Source organism: Aegilops tauschii, chromosome 7, assembly GCF_002575655.3.
Source record: "Aegilops tauschii subsp. strangulata cultivar AL8/78 chromosome 7, Aet v6.0, whole genome shotgun sequence".
Lineage (NCBI taxonomy): Eukaryota > Viridiplantae > Streptophyta > Magnoliopsida > Poales > Poaceae > Aegilops > Aegilops tauschii.
In genome coordinates this window covers 602,607,274-602,625,739 of record NC_053041.3, presented here as the reverse complement: position 1 = coordinate 602,625,739, position 18,466 = coordinate 602,607,274, and the positions used below count along the sequence as shown (strand labels likewise).

The window sequence follows — 18,466 nt, the reverse complement described above, 5'->3', positions numbered from 1 at the left end:
GGTCTGGGTCGGGGGCGCCATCGAATCTCTGACGCCGCCTGCAGTTAGCGAGCGTTGTCGCTTGGACGGGCCGGCCTGCGTTAGCACGTACAGGGGAGGGCGACTGGGTTTGTCGGGCTATTCCACCGGTAAACCACGCGGCGGCTGCGGCGAGGCGACTAAAGGCGGAGGACGACGGGAGGGCGAGACGCGAGGTGGCGGAATTGCCTGGGGCTCTCGGGGAGCGGTATATATATTTGGTGGAAGGGGTTGGTGGGAAAGGGGTCTAGGGTTAAAAATGCCAAAACTCGGTAGGTGGTTGCAATTTTGAAATGGTAAGGGCGGGCCGGGGTTTGTGAATTTGGTCCAACATATATTTTTCTTTTTTGGAGTTGTATTTGGTTCAAAATTTGAAGGTTCCGGTTCCTTAAAAAATAAAGATGCATGGCTATTATATTCAGCTGACTTCCAACTACATGTTGTGAAGAAATGAGAGGTCATGGAAAAATAGGCGATTCAGGAACAAATTATTCGTGTTGTTTTACTCTTGTGATTCAGGGTGGACGATACGAGCAAGCTTTTAGGCCCGCTGGTGGCCTGTTACGGACCGGGCCGTATGGTCCAGGCCCGCTACAGAAATTGTTCGGTCCGGGCCGCAAAAATCAGACCGAAAAAACTTCGGTCCGGTCCGGTCTTTAACCGGGCGGACCGAGCGGACCGATGGCCCAAGGCCCAGCAGTAGTCGCTAGGGGCCGATACGACGACGCTCTAGGGCAAAGGCCCCCTCTCCCCCAATTCCCCGATCCCCTTTCCTCCTGGCTGCAAAAGGGAGGGAGCGCTGCCGCCGCCGGCCGCCGTTGCCATCGTCGACCACCACCTTGTCTGCACCTGTACGCGATGAAAGGAGGAGTGGAGGAGCCAAGGAGGGAGTGTCACGTCTGCACGGCTGCACCTGCTCGCGGGTCGTCGACCGTCACCGTCTCCACCTGCCCGTCTTCAACCACCTCCTCGCCTGTTAGCCGCCGTCGAGCACGAAGCTGGAGGACGCGGGGGACGGAGCTGCTGCACGTGCACCTGAAGTCCTGCATGTCCTCGCCGACAGTTTGTACTTGTTCCTTGTCTCTGAATTTTCTTCAGTTGGTAATTGTTCAGTCTCTCTGAACTTTCTTCAGTTGGTATTTGTTCAGTCTTCTTCAGTTCGACACCTTCCTGTGTTGTTTTTCTTGCAAACTTGCTTATTTTTCGTCCATTTGAACCTCTTTTGCAACCTAATGATCTATACGTTCAAATTTGTTATCAAGAGAGTTCTAAAAAGGCTCACAGCTCACTCCCACGCACAAACTGTACTCGGTCCAGTTGGTCCCCTCGGTCCGCACCGAGCTGAGGCGCAGCCGGTCCGGTCCTAGGAACCAGGACCGCATGTAAGCTCGGTCCCGTCCGGTCCGGGCCAGTTTCGGCCGGTCCAAAGGGAGGCTCGGTCAGGGACCGGACCGGCCCGGACCACGTCCACCCTGACTTGGGATGAAGGGTCAGACACTTCCAAGATAGGGTTAGTACTGTCGCGAAGATGTAATGGTCGTTATTTTTGGGCGGTGCTCGGCTATCCATTATGTGGCTAATTAGTTTTGGCGTGAGAAGGAGTTATTCTTGTATGGCCGTTGGCATTGAACTTATGGAAAGATTATTGGTCGTTGAATAATGACGCTTGTGCTCACCGCGTCAAAATGGTTGAAATAGTACGTCATCTTGTATCACGACATCATTGCATCACTCAATTACATACACCGCGCTAATTCACACCCGTGTAACAAAATGGCGCCAAAAGCGATCCAGCTTACTCTGATAGCGGTGTATGCGTCTAGGTCTATGTAGGGCTTGAAAATTTGCAGCGCACCCAATAGGTTGTTAGGTGGTCCCACCGTCCATTAAATCAATATTGATTTCTTTGCACCTAGAATTGCTATAACCTTCTTTCGAAATATAGAATTGCTATAACCTTCTTTTGAAATATAGAATTGCTATAACCTTAATTGGAGATATTCCAAAGATATATGTGAGGATATGCATGGATCTGCAATTAAGGAAATTATTTATTAGTGGGCGCGTACTTGGCAGCCAGCCAAGACACAGCAAGCATTCCATCAAGAGCTACCAAAAAAGTGTCGTGTATACGTGGACCATGTATACTTAATACAATTCCAATTAAGCCGCTGGGTAAGCGATCGGTTTTGCACATACGGCCCTTCTTTGTTGACTGATCAGATAGTGTGGATCAATGCAAAAAAACAAAAAAACATGAGGACAGGGATTACTAGGATAGCCGACATGCGCTACATTCGTATAGGCCGGCTACCGCCAACCGCTAGGCCACATAGAGGAAAGGAGAGGGGTATGAGAGTGATGGGCCCCCATGATTGAGCTAGTGATGGTGAGAGGGACCACTAGTAGAAAAAGAGGCTTCCATACGCCCCCATTAGTCCCCAAAATAATCGAACCGCGACCAAAGGGGTCTTTAGTCGCGGTTCGGGAGGAGACCCGCGACCAACTATCTGGGCCCAGCGCGCTCGGTCGACAGCTGGCGGACGGGAGGGGTTTTAGTCCCGGTTGGCCTGGCCAACCGGGACTAAAGGTCCTCAGGTTGGCCCGAAGGCCTTTAGTCGCGGTTGGCCAGGCCAACCGGGACTAAAGGCCCATCCCTATATAGGACTCAGCTCACTTCACTTAGCCACTTTAAGATTTTCAAATGAATTAGTTTTATTTTTTGAATTTTTTGATATATTATTTGTATTTTTAAGATTTTCAAATGAATTAGTTTTATTTTTCTGAATTTTTTGATATATTATTTGTATTTTTAAGATTTTCAAATGAATTAGTTTTGTTTTTTTGAATTTTTTGATATATTATTTCTATTTTTAAGATTTTAAAATGAATTAGTTTTATTTTTTTGAATTTTTTGATATATTATTTCTATTTTTAAGATTTTAAAATGAATTAGTTTTATTTTTCTGAATTTTTTGATATATTATTTGTATTTTTAAGATTTTAAAATGAAAGTATTTGAAAAAGGACCTTTAGTCGCGGTTCGTGACACGAACCGCGACTAAAGGCTCTTTCCGCGCGGGAACGAAAACGGCGCGAAAAAACCTTTAGTCGCGGTTCGTGACACCAACCGCGACTAAAGGCTTGCCCTATATATTCTCCGCGGCCCTCGTCTTCTCCGCGCTAAGGACCAAACGCATCCAGGACCTCGTCTTCTCCGCGGCGCCGCCCTCGTCTTCTCCGCGCCGCCGCCCTCGTCTTCTCCGCGCCGCCCTCGTCTCCGGTAGGTGCCCGCCGCCGCCTGCCGTCCTCCTCGCGTGCCTAGAAGAAGAGGGGACCGCCGCCGTCGTCTTCTCGCCCGCCTTCTCGCCCGCCGCCGCCTGCCGTCCTCCTCGTCGCCGCGTACTGGATGCGCGCCTTGCCAGCCTCGCGCGCGTGCAGAAACGGCGCCACCGTGCGTGCCCGTGTTGGAAACTAAAAATGTTTGCACTAAATAATTAAATACAGAAAAGGAAACTAAACCTGCGGAGGAGGCCTTTAGTCCCGGTTAGCCACGAGAACCGGGACTAAAGGTCCTCCGCCCCGACGGACTCCTGGCGCCCACGTGGACGGGTCTTTAGTCGCGGTTCGTAAGAGGCGCGACTAAAGGGGGGGCCTTTAGTCGCGCATATTTAGTCCCGGTTGCACAGCCGGGATTAATGGCCTTTGTGAACCGGGACTAAAGGCCTATTTTCTACCAGTGGACGTGTCCAGATGCATTCTTGGAGTTACGAACTTCCTTTATTAGGAACCCTATACGTATTGTTAGTGATATAACCATGATAGTTGGTGCACACCGTGGGGCAAGCATACATCAAATCTGTGGTGTAGATGGTGTATTCATCCTCTTGCTCCGGTTGCATTCGTTTTGGCTCCCACGAGTTTATGGAAGCTGAGTTGGCGTGTCATTCTAAGACCCGTTGAGCGTGTTGCATGGCCAGAGCATAAGAATTTTCATTTCCGTGCTACCTCTGTCATCTTATACTAGTAGGAGTGAGCTCATCAATGGTTGGTCGTGTTGGCACCCCTACGACGTCAGAAGTGCTCCGGCGAGCGACACTTCCGTCATCTAGCTAGCTAGATGGTCGGTATGGTCGATATTGATCATCTTTTCCCACTCCTGGAGTCATGCTCCAGTGGGGAGGAGAGCTATGGGAGTCAGTCTTCCGTGGCGGACGTCTTCATGGCTTGAATGCCATCACCACATATGAGCACTCATGATGGCTTGGAAGTTCACTCATCGACTGCAACCCACAACGCTAAGTGGGCAACTAGGGAGGCCTCGCATAGCTCACCATGGAGGAACTTTGTGCCACAATAGAGCTCCTCCACACGACCATTATGTGCACTACTCGGAGCTGATCTCGCGATGGAGGATGGACGCCATGTAAATCTGCTTGAGCCTTCCCTAACGAGTGCAATTACATAATGATCTGGAGGCCCGGGGGCATGAATTGGCATTGGCTATTCCGCACTTACACCAACCCTCTTAAACTCTCCTTGAGCGTGACATGGACGTGAACAACACCCTCGCGGCTTGTGGTTCGGGCGATTTTTGAATATTTCACACTCCAATCGATAATGTTGGAGTGGCAACCAGATCAACATATTTGATGTGGTGGTTAGAGAACAGGGTGAGAACTGCAGTAACGCATAACAAGGTGATATCCTATTCGTGAGAATGGCTAGCATCCAAGAGCTCTGTGGCTAGTGCAAACCAGAGTATGACACAAACAATCGATTCTTATCACCCTCGTCAGACTGTGGATTTTTGAGCGGACAGCCAGGCCAGGGTTGGTCCTGATCTTTCTTCTCGCTGCTGAGTCTCTCCTCGGCGGCATTATGATCGTTCGCTGCAACGCAAAGATTTTACTCCTCGGAAGTTTGATGATTCACTGTGTTGTCAAGAGGACTCTCCTTGGTGGCATGATGATCCTTCGACACGACATCGAGATGTTACTCCTCGATGGCGTGATGATTCTGCATGTAGTCGAGACAATACTCGTCCAAAGCGCGATATCTCGCGTCACAGCCATGATGGATCTCCCCGGCAACATGTTGATCCGCCACGTCAATGGGTCGCATCAGCCAAGAGACATGATGATTAACCTCGGTGTCGGGACACATATACCTGACTATGGGATAACTCTACTGGTAGATGGCTGCTTCTGCCTGGCATCGAGCTAATCCTCCTCGTGACTCACGGGATATTTTAGTTCAAATTTGTGTGGACCGCACGTGAGCGAACTCCCATGATGGTGGAGAGATAGGCTGGCTGTCTTAGCTTCTTACGGACCGATGTGTTTCAGTCGGGAAATCCATACTACTACTTTCCCTCACTGGTTCCAAATGGGATCGAGGAATGGGAACTATGATGGCATTAGCAAAACAGAGCCTTGGCTGGCTGATTACATATGCTTTGGAAATTGGCAGCGAGGATGATTACTTGGCTATGCTATCTGTGCAGTCGCATAAGGCATCCACTAGGGATTACATCGAGAGATGGATTCAACTTTGTATCTCCATTGAGAATGTCACTGATGACCAAGCAATCAATGCTTTCAGGCAGGACATGAGATACTAGCACAGAGGTGACTACCATGAATGACAGGTGGATATAGACAATTTGTATACCAACGGTGAAGAAGAGGACATGGTTATGAAAGGTGGTACTTGGAACAAGCCATCTGGCCACAAGAACAAGAACAATCATAACCTTAAGAACAACAAGAAAAGGCTACATCAGTCGGATGAAGATGATGGGATGAGCGGCTCTGAATTGGTTGCTACATCTGGTCAAGGCAAGAAATTGGTGGGCAGTAGAAGAACTGGGTGCATGGCAAGAAATAAGCCAACAATGATATCCTGGACAAACCATGTTGTGTCTATAGCAGTGAGAAGAATAGCCCAACCAAGCACACCACCCGACAATGCATGTCCTCAAAAAGTTACAATCGGGAAAAGAGAAGTAGCCGGCTCATTGTAATTATGGTTACAAAGATGACGATATGGGGGAATACGGACACATCTTCCCTAGGGAGATGGTGCTACTTCTTATTTTTGGAGGCCTGGAAACTAACTGAGTGGAAAATATATGCCCTCGGGAGGTTAATATCATAGCTTCGACGACCCTAGAATATCTAAACTAGTCTAAGACGCCTATCGATTTTGGTTGCGCCGATCACCTGACTCATGTGTCATTCTCGGGAAGGGCGGGATCTTGTGTTTGATCAACTCATTAACAAAATCAAACTCCGTAATGTACCGATGGATGAAGGCAACGGACTCAATATCCTATATGAAATACAGAAAATGGAATTCCTCAAATCAGGGATCAATGCCTCCAATGTGACCTTTGATTGTGTGGTTCGAGGGATCAAGGCCAAGCCAGTGGGACAATTATCTCTGGAAGCCATCTTCGGTGATGAGTACCATTTCTGTATGGGTAGCCTATTTTTAGAGGTTGCCGACTTTGAGAGTGCAATCATGCCATCGTTGGACGCCCTACCGATGCCATGTGACAATGTCCTGGACTAGGGGGTGCTAGCCATGTTGGCGCCCCTAATCATGGGTTGGGCTGACGACCTCAGGACAACCAAAGAATGGGCCATGTTTACCATGCCCCATGTCATACTCAAGAAGGAATACTCCGAAGACATGGCACATACTTCAAGACATGTTCAAATATTCGTCATGCTTATACCTAGATGTAACCTACCTACATGTAACCCTAGGTAACCCTAGTGCCTATATGAGCAAAGGGGATTTATACCATAGGGCAAAAAGTTAGCCTCATTCACATATGATCTCGAGGTAGATCATCATTACTTTGTACTCCATCACAATCAATATAATTGAAGCAGGATGTAGTGTTTTACCTATCCGAGAGGGCCTAAACCTGGGTAAAAACCTTGTGTCCCTGTTTGTCCTGTTACCATGTAGCCAAGATCACCAACTCGAGACCTAATTCAACTTCGATATTGGTGGCCCATATAGGTCCCGTTGTGTGGTCAGGGTGGCTCGATGGCTCATCCTCGGGTCAACGACATCATCGGATGTGGAATTCTTCAGGGGGTCGGTGCTACATAATTCCGCTGGCCGGAGACCTATCTTTGGAATGCTAGGTCGTTACCTTGTCCTAGCCCTAGGTGACAGATTGAACAATGAAGAAGAAGGAAGGTGGTTGAAATTTGGAAACTGGAAGGGTGGGGTCCCTGAATTTGGTCCACAAGTTGTTTTTTCACTTGTATTTTTTCCAAAAGATATCTTCTTCTTTTTTGAGTTCTATTTGGTCCAAAGTTGAAGGTTTCAATTCACCAAAAAATTCAAAATGGATATTATATATTTAGCTGGGTTCCAGTTGCATGTCGGAGGTCGTCTATGTCGCCCTTTGTTGAAATAGCGATTCAGAAATACACATTATTCATGTAGTTTTACTCTTGCAGCATATTCTTTTTACATGGCATCCATGTTAATGTTATTGGTCCAAATTTTTTATGATCGTTATTTTACGGTAGTGCTCAGCTATCCGTTATGCGGCTGATTCGTTTTGGCGCGAGAATCAATTAATTCTATTACACATGGCCGTTGGCATTGAAGTTATTGAAATATTATTGATACATGCAGAATCGCTTGGGCTTGCAATACTAAAATGGTTAAATATTGCATCATCTTGTAACACAAAATCATCATATAACTTAATTACGTAAACCGTGATACTTCACGTTTAACAAAATGGCGTGAAAACTATCCACTTTACTTCAATAGCAGTTCATGTTTGGCCTGGCTAGAGCCATGGCATAATGCATCACATGAACTTGTTGCCTTAGAACTGAGTAGCCATTGCGGCTAGGTATAGGTAGGGCGCGAAAAGTTGTAGCACATCTGGGACAGTGTTAGGTGGTCCCATAGTCGATTAAATATTTATTTTTTCTGTACCCTAGAATTACTATGACCTTAATTGAAGATATTCCAAAGGTATATATGAGGATACACATGGTACCACATCTCGCGTTACCATAATCAAGGAAACTACTTATTGGTGGCCATGTATTTCGGTCAACCCAGAGACCTAAAGCGTTTATGTGTTACCAAAAATGTATCGTGTACATGGACCCTGTGTAATCTAATAGCAATTAAGCCGTTGAGGAAAGTGATTAGATGCGCACATACTGCCTTTCTTGTTGAGCTATGGAAAGAAAGAAAAAGCATGTGGGACGAATATTACTAGGATAGCATAACCGAGCGTTTCGTTCATACATATCGGTCATCGCCCACGGGAAGGCCACATGTAGGAGTGGAGAGGGGGCACCTCGATCAAGCAAATGATGATGAGAGGGACGTACCCCAATGTCATCATGGGAATTCACAAGTTGATTACCAAGACATATATCAAGTGACTGAATATAATACCCCATTGTCACCACGGGTATCCATATGCAAGACGTACATAACCAAACCTCAAAGAGCAGACCCAATTCATCGCAAAAAAGATAGAGAGGGAAAAACGCCATATGATCCGACTATATTAACAAAGCCCAGGGTTACATCAAGATCATGCCGGATCAAGAACGAGAGAGAGGGGGGGGGGGGGGAGAGTGAGGGAGAGAGAGAGAGATCAAACACATAGCTATTGTTACATGCCCTCATCCCAAAGGGTGAACTACTCCCTCTTCATCATGGAGACCGCCGAGATGATGAAGATGGTCTCCGGTGATGATTTCCCCCTCCAGCAGGGTGCCAGAGAAGGCTTCCAAATGAGATCCCTTCGGTACAGACGGTTGAGGTGGCGGAGCGGAAGTTCTAGGTCTCTTTCTGGGGGTTTTAGTATTTATAGGAATTTTTGGCATTAGTTTCACGTTAAGGGGGTCCACAAGGAAGCGACAAGCTCGCACTACTAGGAAAAAGCTTATACACAGACGCTTACTAGTAGCACGGGTTTATACCCCTCGCTACTGCTACTTACTAGTAGCGCGGGTTTTTACCCCTCGCTACTACTAAGTTGATAGTAGTAGCGCGGGTTTTTAACCCTCGCTACTACTAAGTGGTCTCTGCTATGCCCCCCCCCCCCCCCCCGGACATGCCATAGTAGTAGCGAGGGTTATAAACCTGCGCTACTACTTTGTGAATAGCTGTAGCGCAGGTCAGATGCCCACACTACTAGTATATTCCCACACCACCCACCCCCGATCCACCCCACCAACCGTCCCACTCCACCACCACTGTTTGTCTAAAAAAAAACACCCAACCCTCGATCCAGATCCCCTCCAGCTCCTCTCTTCTCCCGATTCACCCCTCGTCTCCCTCCCATCCCAGGCCGCCGCCGCCACCCACCACCCCGGCGACCTCCCCACCGGCGATCCCCAGCCTCTCCACCCGCACGCGCGCCGCCTCCCCCAGTGCCTCGTCCCCCTCGCCGTCTCCTCCGGCGGACGGGGTTGGCCCCGCGGCGCCAACGTCTCCAAGGTTGGAGATCTCGTCCCCTTCCTCTCGTTCCTTAGCTCTGTTGCATTTCGCCGGCGATTCTGAAGCGTTCGTGTGCTTGTGCTCAGGCGGAGCTGAAGGAGAGGCTGGCCAAGGTGTACGAGGTGAAGGACCCCAACTGCATCTTCGTGTTCAAGTTCCGCACCCACTTCGTAGGCGGCAAGTCCTCCGGATTCGGTCTCATCTACGACAACATCGAGTCTGCCAAGAAGTTCGAGCCCAAGTACCGCCTCATCAGGGTATGGATCGGTTCTCCCTCGTTTCTTCTTCACATGGAGCTTCGTTTCGTTGTCTCGTCTAGAAGTGCGCTAGTATTTGGTTATGCCGTGGTCACCCATGGGTCGAGATGTAGTAATTTGTATTGATCTAACTGAGGCTTCTTAGTCTCGGTGAATTTTATGCTGCTCACTTAGGCTTCGTTCGATTCGAGTTAGATAACTAGGTTTGCTTTCATTTTATGTTTCGGAAGTAGCATGATTAGCATAAGTTATTGTTTGCTCGGTGAAGCGAGCCAGCAGTAGAAAATTGGAATTTAGAACAGCTAGTAATTCTTGAGGACCAGCTACACGCGCGCGCCGGAGGAGGACGCCGAGAGGCGCCGCCGCCACATGGAGAAGCGGAGGGCCTTGGCCAAGAAGACGCCCTCGGGCGTCGCCTGCTGCTACGGCAGTGAAAATTCGATGCCAAATCACACCTGATGGCTGATGTAGTGTCTGCACTAGGAAATGAAATTCTAAAGTGACGATTTGTTTATCTTGACTGTATGATTGCTGGACATGACAACATTGTCTTGTTGTGTCCTGTGTGAGCAGAAGAAGAGGCACAACCCCCGGGAGGAGGAGGAGGAGGAAGACGATGAGGATGAGGAGGAGGAGGAAGACGATGAGGATGAGGAGGAGGACGAGAGGAGGGCTCCGGAGAGGCGGCCCAGGCAGGTCGAGCTGCGCCGGGACTGCCCCTACCTTGACACCGTCAATTGATAGGTATTACTTCTTTTTGTTCCGGCATTTTGGCCGTCTATTGGATTGCAATTGCCTGCTGTTTGATGGGATAAGGCTGGTCTGAGTCTGCTGGTTCTGCGCACAGCTCTAGAATTACCTGAGACGTGCTCACGGTGGTTTAAGTATTAGTCGCTGATATGATATGGTGTGACTCTTCCAGCTCAACGACATGTAGAAATGTAGAGCTGGAGCTTGGCGCTTAGGCATTTAATTTGTTGCTACCTTCGCGGTGAATTCTGGCAGCAAAGCCTCTTCATTTCGAGCAGTAATGTAGCCCTGTATTGGTAAACTAGTGAGTGCTTTGTCTGCGCTAGTACCTCATGATTTCATCCTTGTGTATGCACAAAATAAATTATTCACCCCGCCATTGTCACTGTTTCCTAATTCAGTACAGCAAACCTCCTATGTTTTTTGCGAAAAATAAGTGTGAAACGTTCTAGCTGACCCCACAAGTACCTAGCATTCTGAATGTGTCTATTTCCTTTGATCCCTAGGTTTAATCTGTAAGCTACAAAAACTTTGAATCGCTCTGTGGGTGGGTTGCTAAATATACAACATGTAGAGATGTACAACTGAAGCTTGGTACTTACTTAGTCATTCAATTTGTTGCTACTTGGTAGTACACACACGGTGAAGTCTAGTTGATTTTTCATATGGTATAGATTGTTAGCAGCTGATGCTCTTCATTTCAAGCAGTAATGTAGTGCCGACTCAGGAAACCTCTGAAAGTCTCCCATGTTTTCTGCATTTGAAAAGATTGCAGGACTGACTTCACAAATACCCTCCCTGCTTTACTAAAATGGGCTCTTCTCTTTTATTCCCTAAAAGAGTTTTGGTTGCAATGGAGTGGGCTAAGATTGTTGGCGATGCAGTGGTCCCTTACTAGTCACTAAGATATCATTCCATAAGCTGTAATCAATCATATCCAAAACACAAATTATTATCCCCACTTCTGTCCCTGTTTATTTTCTTGGATTTAAACAATGGATTGATCTCTTAGCCACCAATATATCATTCTGTAAGCTGTAATCAATAGTATCCAAATGGAATGGGACCTTTCTTTTATTTGAAACTTCCAAATCAAGGGTTTTCCTTGAAATATATTCACGGTTGTGTAAGTGATTTAGCTTTTGAACAGAAACTTTTACAAGGTTCTGGCTGCTTTGACAGTACAATATGTTCTACTGTACATTATATTTCCATATCTATATAATTTAGTTTGAGAAAGTAACTTAAGGAGGTGTATCCCTTTTTATAATTCCTCTACACTACTCAATCGCTATCTGCCTCTAATTATTATAGTGACATTACTTATGGGTGCGGCGCTAAATTCTTGAGAACCTGCTCTAATCATCATATTTTTCGCTATCTTAATTCTTGTATGCGATGCCATGAATATATACTGTTATATATTTTGCTACATTAGTGTTGTTGCTGCTTCTGTTCAAATTATAGTATATTGATCAAATTAACCTTTTCAGGCAAGAAGAACGCGAAGAAAAACAAGACATTGGTAGATGTTCTTGTTCGCTCAGACATCTCATAGGAAGGACGAAGGTACCAATTCCAGCTGATGGTCCCTCTCCACTTTGTGTTAGCTCATGCATGCAAGGATCAATTGTTGTACCAATTCTAGGAAGGACGAAGGTAGATGTTCTTTATTGATCAATTGTTGTATGATCCATTCACAATTTTAGGATGGTGCATTCTTGAAGATGCTTGCAAGGATGCAGAGGGAGCGGATCATTTGGAGAAATAGGATGCCACTTTTTGGTGTTTTTATGCATTTTGGTTTGCTTGTAACTGTGTTTGCACTAGCTGGGAGTAAGTGACTTCAAGAAGTGTAGGTGTTTTAATTGAAGGCATGAAAAACCATGACAGTATGTATACTCTTACAGGATGTGCTCTAATGCCGCTGGTTTATTATAAATCTTGGATTAGTAATGATGTGTAATCCTGTTGGTTTATTGCAAATATGTGTTTGTTTTAGTTGGAATTGTATGCATAGAATGTAATTGGTGGATTTTTTTAATTCCTAATTAGTTAGTAGTAGCGTGGGAAAACATCCAGACGCGCTACTACTACTTTGTTAGTAGTAGCGTGGGTTTGCATCCAGGCCACTACTAATTTTTTAGTAGTAGCGTGGGAAAAAACCTGAGGCGCTACTACTATTTCATTACTAGTAGCGCGGGTTGCACCCACGCTACTACTAAAATGTTAGTAGTAGCGTGGGTTTCACCCGCGCTACTACTAACTATTAGCTGTAGCGTGATACTAGTAGCGCGGGTACCCGCGCTGCTAGTAGCCATTTTACCCGCGCTGCTAGTAGCCTTTTTCCTAGTAGTGTCGGTAGGTCCTCCCTACCTCATAGGGCGCACATATTGAGCTTGTCGTGTCCTCGTAGATTTTTTGGTCCTTCCACGAAGCTTTGGGGGTCTCTTTTCATCCATAAATAATCACCATAAATTTTCAGCCCAGTCAAGAACTTTTATTTCTGCACAAAAAACGACACCACAGTAGTTCTGCTGAAAACAATGTTAGTCCGGGTTAGTTCCATTCAAATCATACCAAAATCATATAAAATTGCTGTAAACATGGCATGAATACTTCATTAAGTATAGATACATTGAAGACCTATCAGCATCCCCAAGCTTAATTTCCGCTCCTCCTCAATTAGATAAATGATAAAAGAAATAATTTATGAAGTGTGAATTCTAGCATAGTGCATAAGTTTGACCAAGGATAATTTCAATCACCTTTTCTAGCATCTTAACAACAACTCTTCCTCATAAAAATCATCATGATAAAGTGGCAATCAATGCACATGTGATGGCTCAAACAATGCTCTCTCTTGAAAATTAACAACCTATATTCTTTAGTCACCAAACAATTTCAATGCATCTTATTTTCAACAAAATTTAAGTAAGAGCTGCACACACTCAATTATCATATAGTCTTGCATGACTGCTAACACTCAAAGCATATTTTTAGAAATAATAGCATCCATCAAACACATAGAAAGATAGGGGCTTAATGTTTCTCCTCCCGAATTATTTATCATAGAGATAATTGTCATCAATAATAATTCAAGACCAAATATATTTGAATGGCCATATGTGCCTGGATCTTTCCCTATCACATGATGCTTGCCAACTAGAGAATAGGTTGGAATGAGAAGTTTACTCAACAAAAATAAATTTGGCAGAAAAGTAAAAGATAAGCCCTTTGCAGAGGGAAGCGTGGATTTGTAGAGGTGCCAGAGATCATTGCTTAAAACAAAGATGAACACATTTTGAGTTGTGTGCCTTTCCTGTCAATGTCACGACAAAGAATATCAATATCTTCCATTCTAAACACACTATTGGCGATTCCCATGCGGAAATGAAAATTTTAACTCCCTTTCAACGTTTCAACACAAGCCATGGTGAGCCAAATTCACGGGTGCCCTCCAAATTTCCAACTTTCGAGGGGGAGCCTTCATTTTATTATATATAGATATATATATATATATATATATATATATATATATATATATATATATATATATATATTATTTAAGCAACTGGGCATCCCGATTACCAGCCTCTCTCTCGTGCAAGGACAAGTGAATAAAACATCACCATCATGACAATAACCAACTTAGCATGGAAGATACTGACCGCCCCATCGCTCCATAAGCGGTACGGTGTGGCACCCCGCTCGGAGAGACCGGAACACCCCATATTCTAGCCCAGAGATCAAGTCTTCCGGAATACAGCACTGCTTGGCATAGAACAAATCAACCATTTATTACAAATGATACAGATAAAAGGGTTACGCCATAACATGGAATTACATCGACACGACGACTCTACATCTGCTCAGGTTGCTCTATGCTAGCAGTCGAATAGCTCGTAGCAGCAGAATATCTTCTAGCAGCGGAACAACGACGACAGCGATGGACTTCACTCCTGAGGGACTTTGGCTGGAACGCGATCTAGCTAGTACGAACGGTAACGTCGACAAGCAATCAATCACAGCATCATCTGCAATCTGGCATGACACGCCGGGTCAGTACATTGAATGTACTTGCAAGCTCACAACAGCCAAAAGCAATCAAGACAACCAACAACATGGAATTTACGGGTTACTTAGCAATGTTGAACATGATACTATCAGAACACATGGCATGGACATGGTGAACAAAATAGCACTAGAACAATATCAGATGAGCAATGCATTAACATATGATGATACTAGCATGCAACATGTTCACAATTATCATGCTCCAACTTACTCTGTTCGGGGTTGCCTCGCAATCACCACATGTATCACTTACCATCATGGTCATCACACGATCATCGCAGGATCAAATCAAGCTTGGTATTAACAATACCGTAGTAATCATTTCATGACCACAAGGAGCTTGATCTTTACCCTTGATTCTCGCATAACACCATAAATCTCAACCATGTTCCGTATACTCGATACCACTGTGACCTCTCACGATCTCATAAGGATCAACCACTTCTTTCCATCATCGAACAGGGGTTGTTATTATACAGGTTATTATTACTGTTGACCCATAGTGTGACCTACTAAGAACTGGGCCCATATCCGCGGGCGCGGCTATCTATAGATTTAAACACACTCTGCAGAGGTTAGCACACTGTACCCACACTACGGAACCCAAGGCCTCGTGCTCCCATTCGGGTGGACCAACAACATTCCGACAAAACCGATCTACTACCATGACACTCTCCCGACCACTCCAACAAACACCCCTTTGGGCTAAGTCCTGGGTGGCCTCGATATCACCTCGTGACATCCAACTACCACCGTCTTGGGAAAACATAAACGGTCCCAAACGGGGATGATGGTACCATACAACAACGGGCACACAAGGCTTATGGCCACCTACCTCATCAGGGTAGCGTGCACACATAACCTTCCCTAGTTGGAGGCACCGGCCAGAGGCATGACAATAGACCCAGTTAAGACCCCCCATAAGGCAAGTGTGCTGCACTGGTCAGCTCGATTCCATAGCACTATGACTCAGCCAACAGGCGTTCAAGTTCGATAAAAATTCCGGCTAAACTTGAATGAGGAACAGCTGAGTCATAACAGCATAACATGATGAAATAACAATGCATATGAGCATGACATCAACATTAGCATGGATGGATAACACAACCATTTAGCACGTTCATCTTAACATCAATAACAATAAAGCATTTACTCTAACAGATGCAAATGAACATGGCATAACAATGATCCTGAATAGCACAAGCAAAGCATATCACTAATATGAACATAGTATGACCACTAGCATCGGGAAAATAACTACTAGAACAGAACAGGATAACAATATTAGCAAGTAAGCATGTAACCAACTGCATGAAAATAATCATGGCATAAGAACGAGCATGGATCCATAAGCATATAAAGCATTCACAGAAATATTAACATGCACAACTTATTTAAATATTCAAGTTGAAAACCGTGGCTACTGCAAATCCATCATGCAAGTGGCTGTCGTGGCTTGCCTGGGGTTGAAGAATACTCCGGGAAGAAGTGCAGTGAAGTCGTGGAACAATTTGCCGGACACTTCACTCTCGGAGGGGATAGATAAGGGCAAGGGTATAAAGGTCCTTTTCACAGTGGGACCACCTAGTGAAAATGATACCAACAGATATAGCTCGATGAGATGAAGAAGTAGGCATTGGATTCACCTCAAACGGAGTTATGGTTGCGGAGATATGAAGTGCGGAAGAAGAGGGACTTTTCTGCAAAAATATCATCACAAACAATTCCGTGAGTGGATAAGGCAGAAGCATATTTCAGAAGAATACATTTTCAGAACTGGGAAAGTGCACTTCGGGCTGAAGAAGAAGGAAAATACGCTTTCCAGAGCTGAAAACGTATTTTTGAAAATAGGTTTCCACTTAAGTCCGATGGGCCCGTGGTGGGAGTCACTTACAGAGGGGTCCCACGGGCAGAGGCAGGGGGCCGCTGGCGTCGTCGCCTTCTACCTCATGTCTCCCCAACAGGAACAGGGAGGGCGAGGCAGAGGCGATGCCGGCGAGGGGCTCGGCTGGCTCCGGCCGAGGCTGGAGCACCAGCGGGCTCGGGAGGCCCGGCCGCACCCGTTCAGAGGGAGAGCTAGCGCCGGGGAGGGCCAGGGCGGCGGTGGCTTGCGGCACCAGAAGGCACGGGCGACGGCGACATGCCTAGGGGACTGCGGCCACAACAGCTCCGGCGACGGGCTGAGGTGGTGGGGAGGACCGCCGGAGAGTGGGGAAGGTGGTGGTGAGGTGTCAGCGATCCCGAGATGGGCCAAGAACCAATTGTAGAGACGAGCAGGCCCAGGAAGCAGCCTCCCCTTCCGGCTCGGCTAGCTGTGCCAGAATGGGCCTAGAGCGTTCCCCTACATATACTCTGCTCCATCGCGGACGAAGGCGGCGAAGAGAAAAACGGCTAGTAGGTGGCGTGTGTGGTGTGAGCTCATGCGTGAGCAATTCTCCTTGTGACCCCCTCTCTTGTAGCTCGAATTCATGGCGATGGCCGAATATAAACCCTATCCCTCACAATCTGGTATCAGAGCCCGACAATCCTGGAGCTGCCCAACCTAACCCGCCACACCAGCCTCGCCGTACGCCGCCGGGCAGAAGCCATGGAAAAAATTTCTCCGGAGACCCGCACAATCTACGAGTTCCTGCGCGCGGATTTCGACTCCGCCCTTGCCAAGGCCTCAACGGAGCGCAGTGAGGAGGTGGTCAACGCCTTCGCCAAGCTGGACAGTAAACTGGATCAGCTGTCCAGTCGAATTGACAACGTCAAGCTCGCCATCGGCGTCGATCTCAATGAGCTCCGTGGCGAACTTGGCGCCGAGCGAGGATCTACGCCGACGACGTCGACACCTGTTTCGCCGAGGGAGCCTGGTCAAGGCCCTCCGCCAGTGCCAGCGAGCGGTGGTTCGAATGGGTCGGACGGAGTTCGAGCTGATCTGGAGCAGAGGAATTCAGGCCCCCGTTACGTTCCTCCACCAGTTCGAGGTATGCACACAGATCCAGCCCCGTCACGCCAATTGATTCCTGCCGCTGAAATTTTTCGGGCCTTTATCCCGGATGCGGTGAATTTTGTCCTTGAATTGAGCTTCCGCAATTTGATGGTTCGAATCCGAAGTTGTGGCAGTCTCGTTGTGAGGATTACTTTAAGTTTTGGAATACTCCTCAGCACCAGTGGATTCCGTTTGCTTCTTCACAATTTGAGGGCACCGTAGCTTGTTGGTTAGAATCGGTCGAGCGACGAGCACCTCATGTCAGTTGGTCTAAATTTTGTGGGCTGTTACAGTCTCGTTTTGGGCGCAATAAGCATCAGAATATGGTCTGTCAAATGTTTCATATCCGGCAGACGAGCACAGTGGAAGATTATGTTGAGGGTTTTTCGGAACTGTATGATCAGTTGACTGCATATGAGTGTAACCTGAGTGTCGTACACTATGTCACTCGCTTCATGGAAGGACTGGTGCCGTCGGTGTGTCTGTTGGTTGGGATTCAGTAACCAGTCGATTGGACTCTGCTTATGCGCTTGCACTTTTGTTTGAAGAACTGGGCAACCAATCTCTATTCACAGGAAGCGGGACAGCCAGTAGTAAACGCTCGACAGCTCCACCACCAATTCGTCCAACTGTACCTCGAATCACTGACAAGAAAAAGTTATCTGACGCCGGTCAAACAACAACAGCTACAGATGATCGTTGGGCTTCACTTAGAGCTTACCGTAAGTCCAAAGGGCTTTGTTTCATTTGTGGTGAACGATGGGCTCGACATCACCGTTGCAAACAGGAAGTGCAGTTGCATGTTGTACAGGAGATGCTCGATTATGTTCAGAATATGCCATCTGATGTCAGTGATATTGAAGAATAAGTTCTGGGTGAAGCTAAT

The 18,466-nt window shown here is 46.6% G+C and overlaps 1 protein-coding gene across 1 annotated transcript; it reads left to right on the top strand.

The window, feature by feature from the left end:
* The first annotated feature begins 5,710 nt into the window (after window positions 1-5,710).
* Window positions 5,711-10,175, top strand: LOC120969142 (uncharacterized). The gene is made up of 3 exons (XM_040396237.2): window positions 5,711-5,858; window positions 9,317-9,522; window positions 9,609-10,175. Exons 1-3 carry the CDS (start codon window positions 5,711-5,713, stop codon window positions 9,903-9,905), a joined length of 651 nt encoding a protein of 216 aa, XP_040252171.2. The 3' UTR covers window positions 9,906-10,175.
* Window positions 10,176-18,466: the final 8,291 nt, after the last annotated feature.

Coding starts and splice junctions, on each gene's coding strand:
- LOC120969142 (XM_040396237.2), top strand. CDS start 5,711: ATGGTTATGAAAGGTGGTACTTGGAACAAGCCATCTGGCCACAAGAAC. Junction 5,859..9,316: donor GGTTGCTACATCTGGTCAAG/GCAAGAAATTGG, acceptor CCCTCGATCCAG/ATCCCCTCCAGCTCCTCTCT. Junction 9,523..9,608: donor GCGGCGCCAACGTCTCCAAG/GTTGGAGATCTC, acceptor GCTTGTGCTCAG/GCGGAGCTGAAGGAGAGGCT.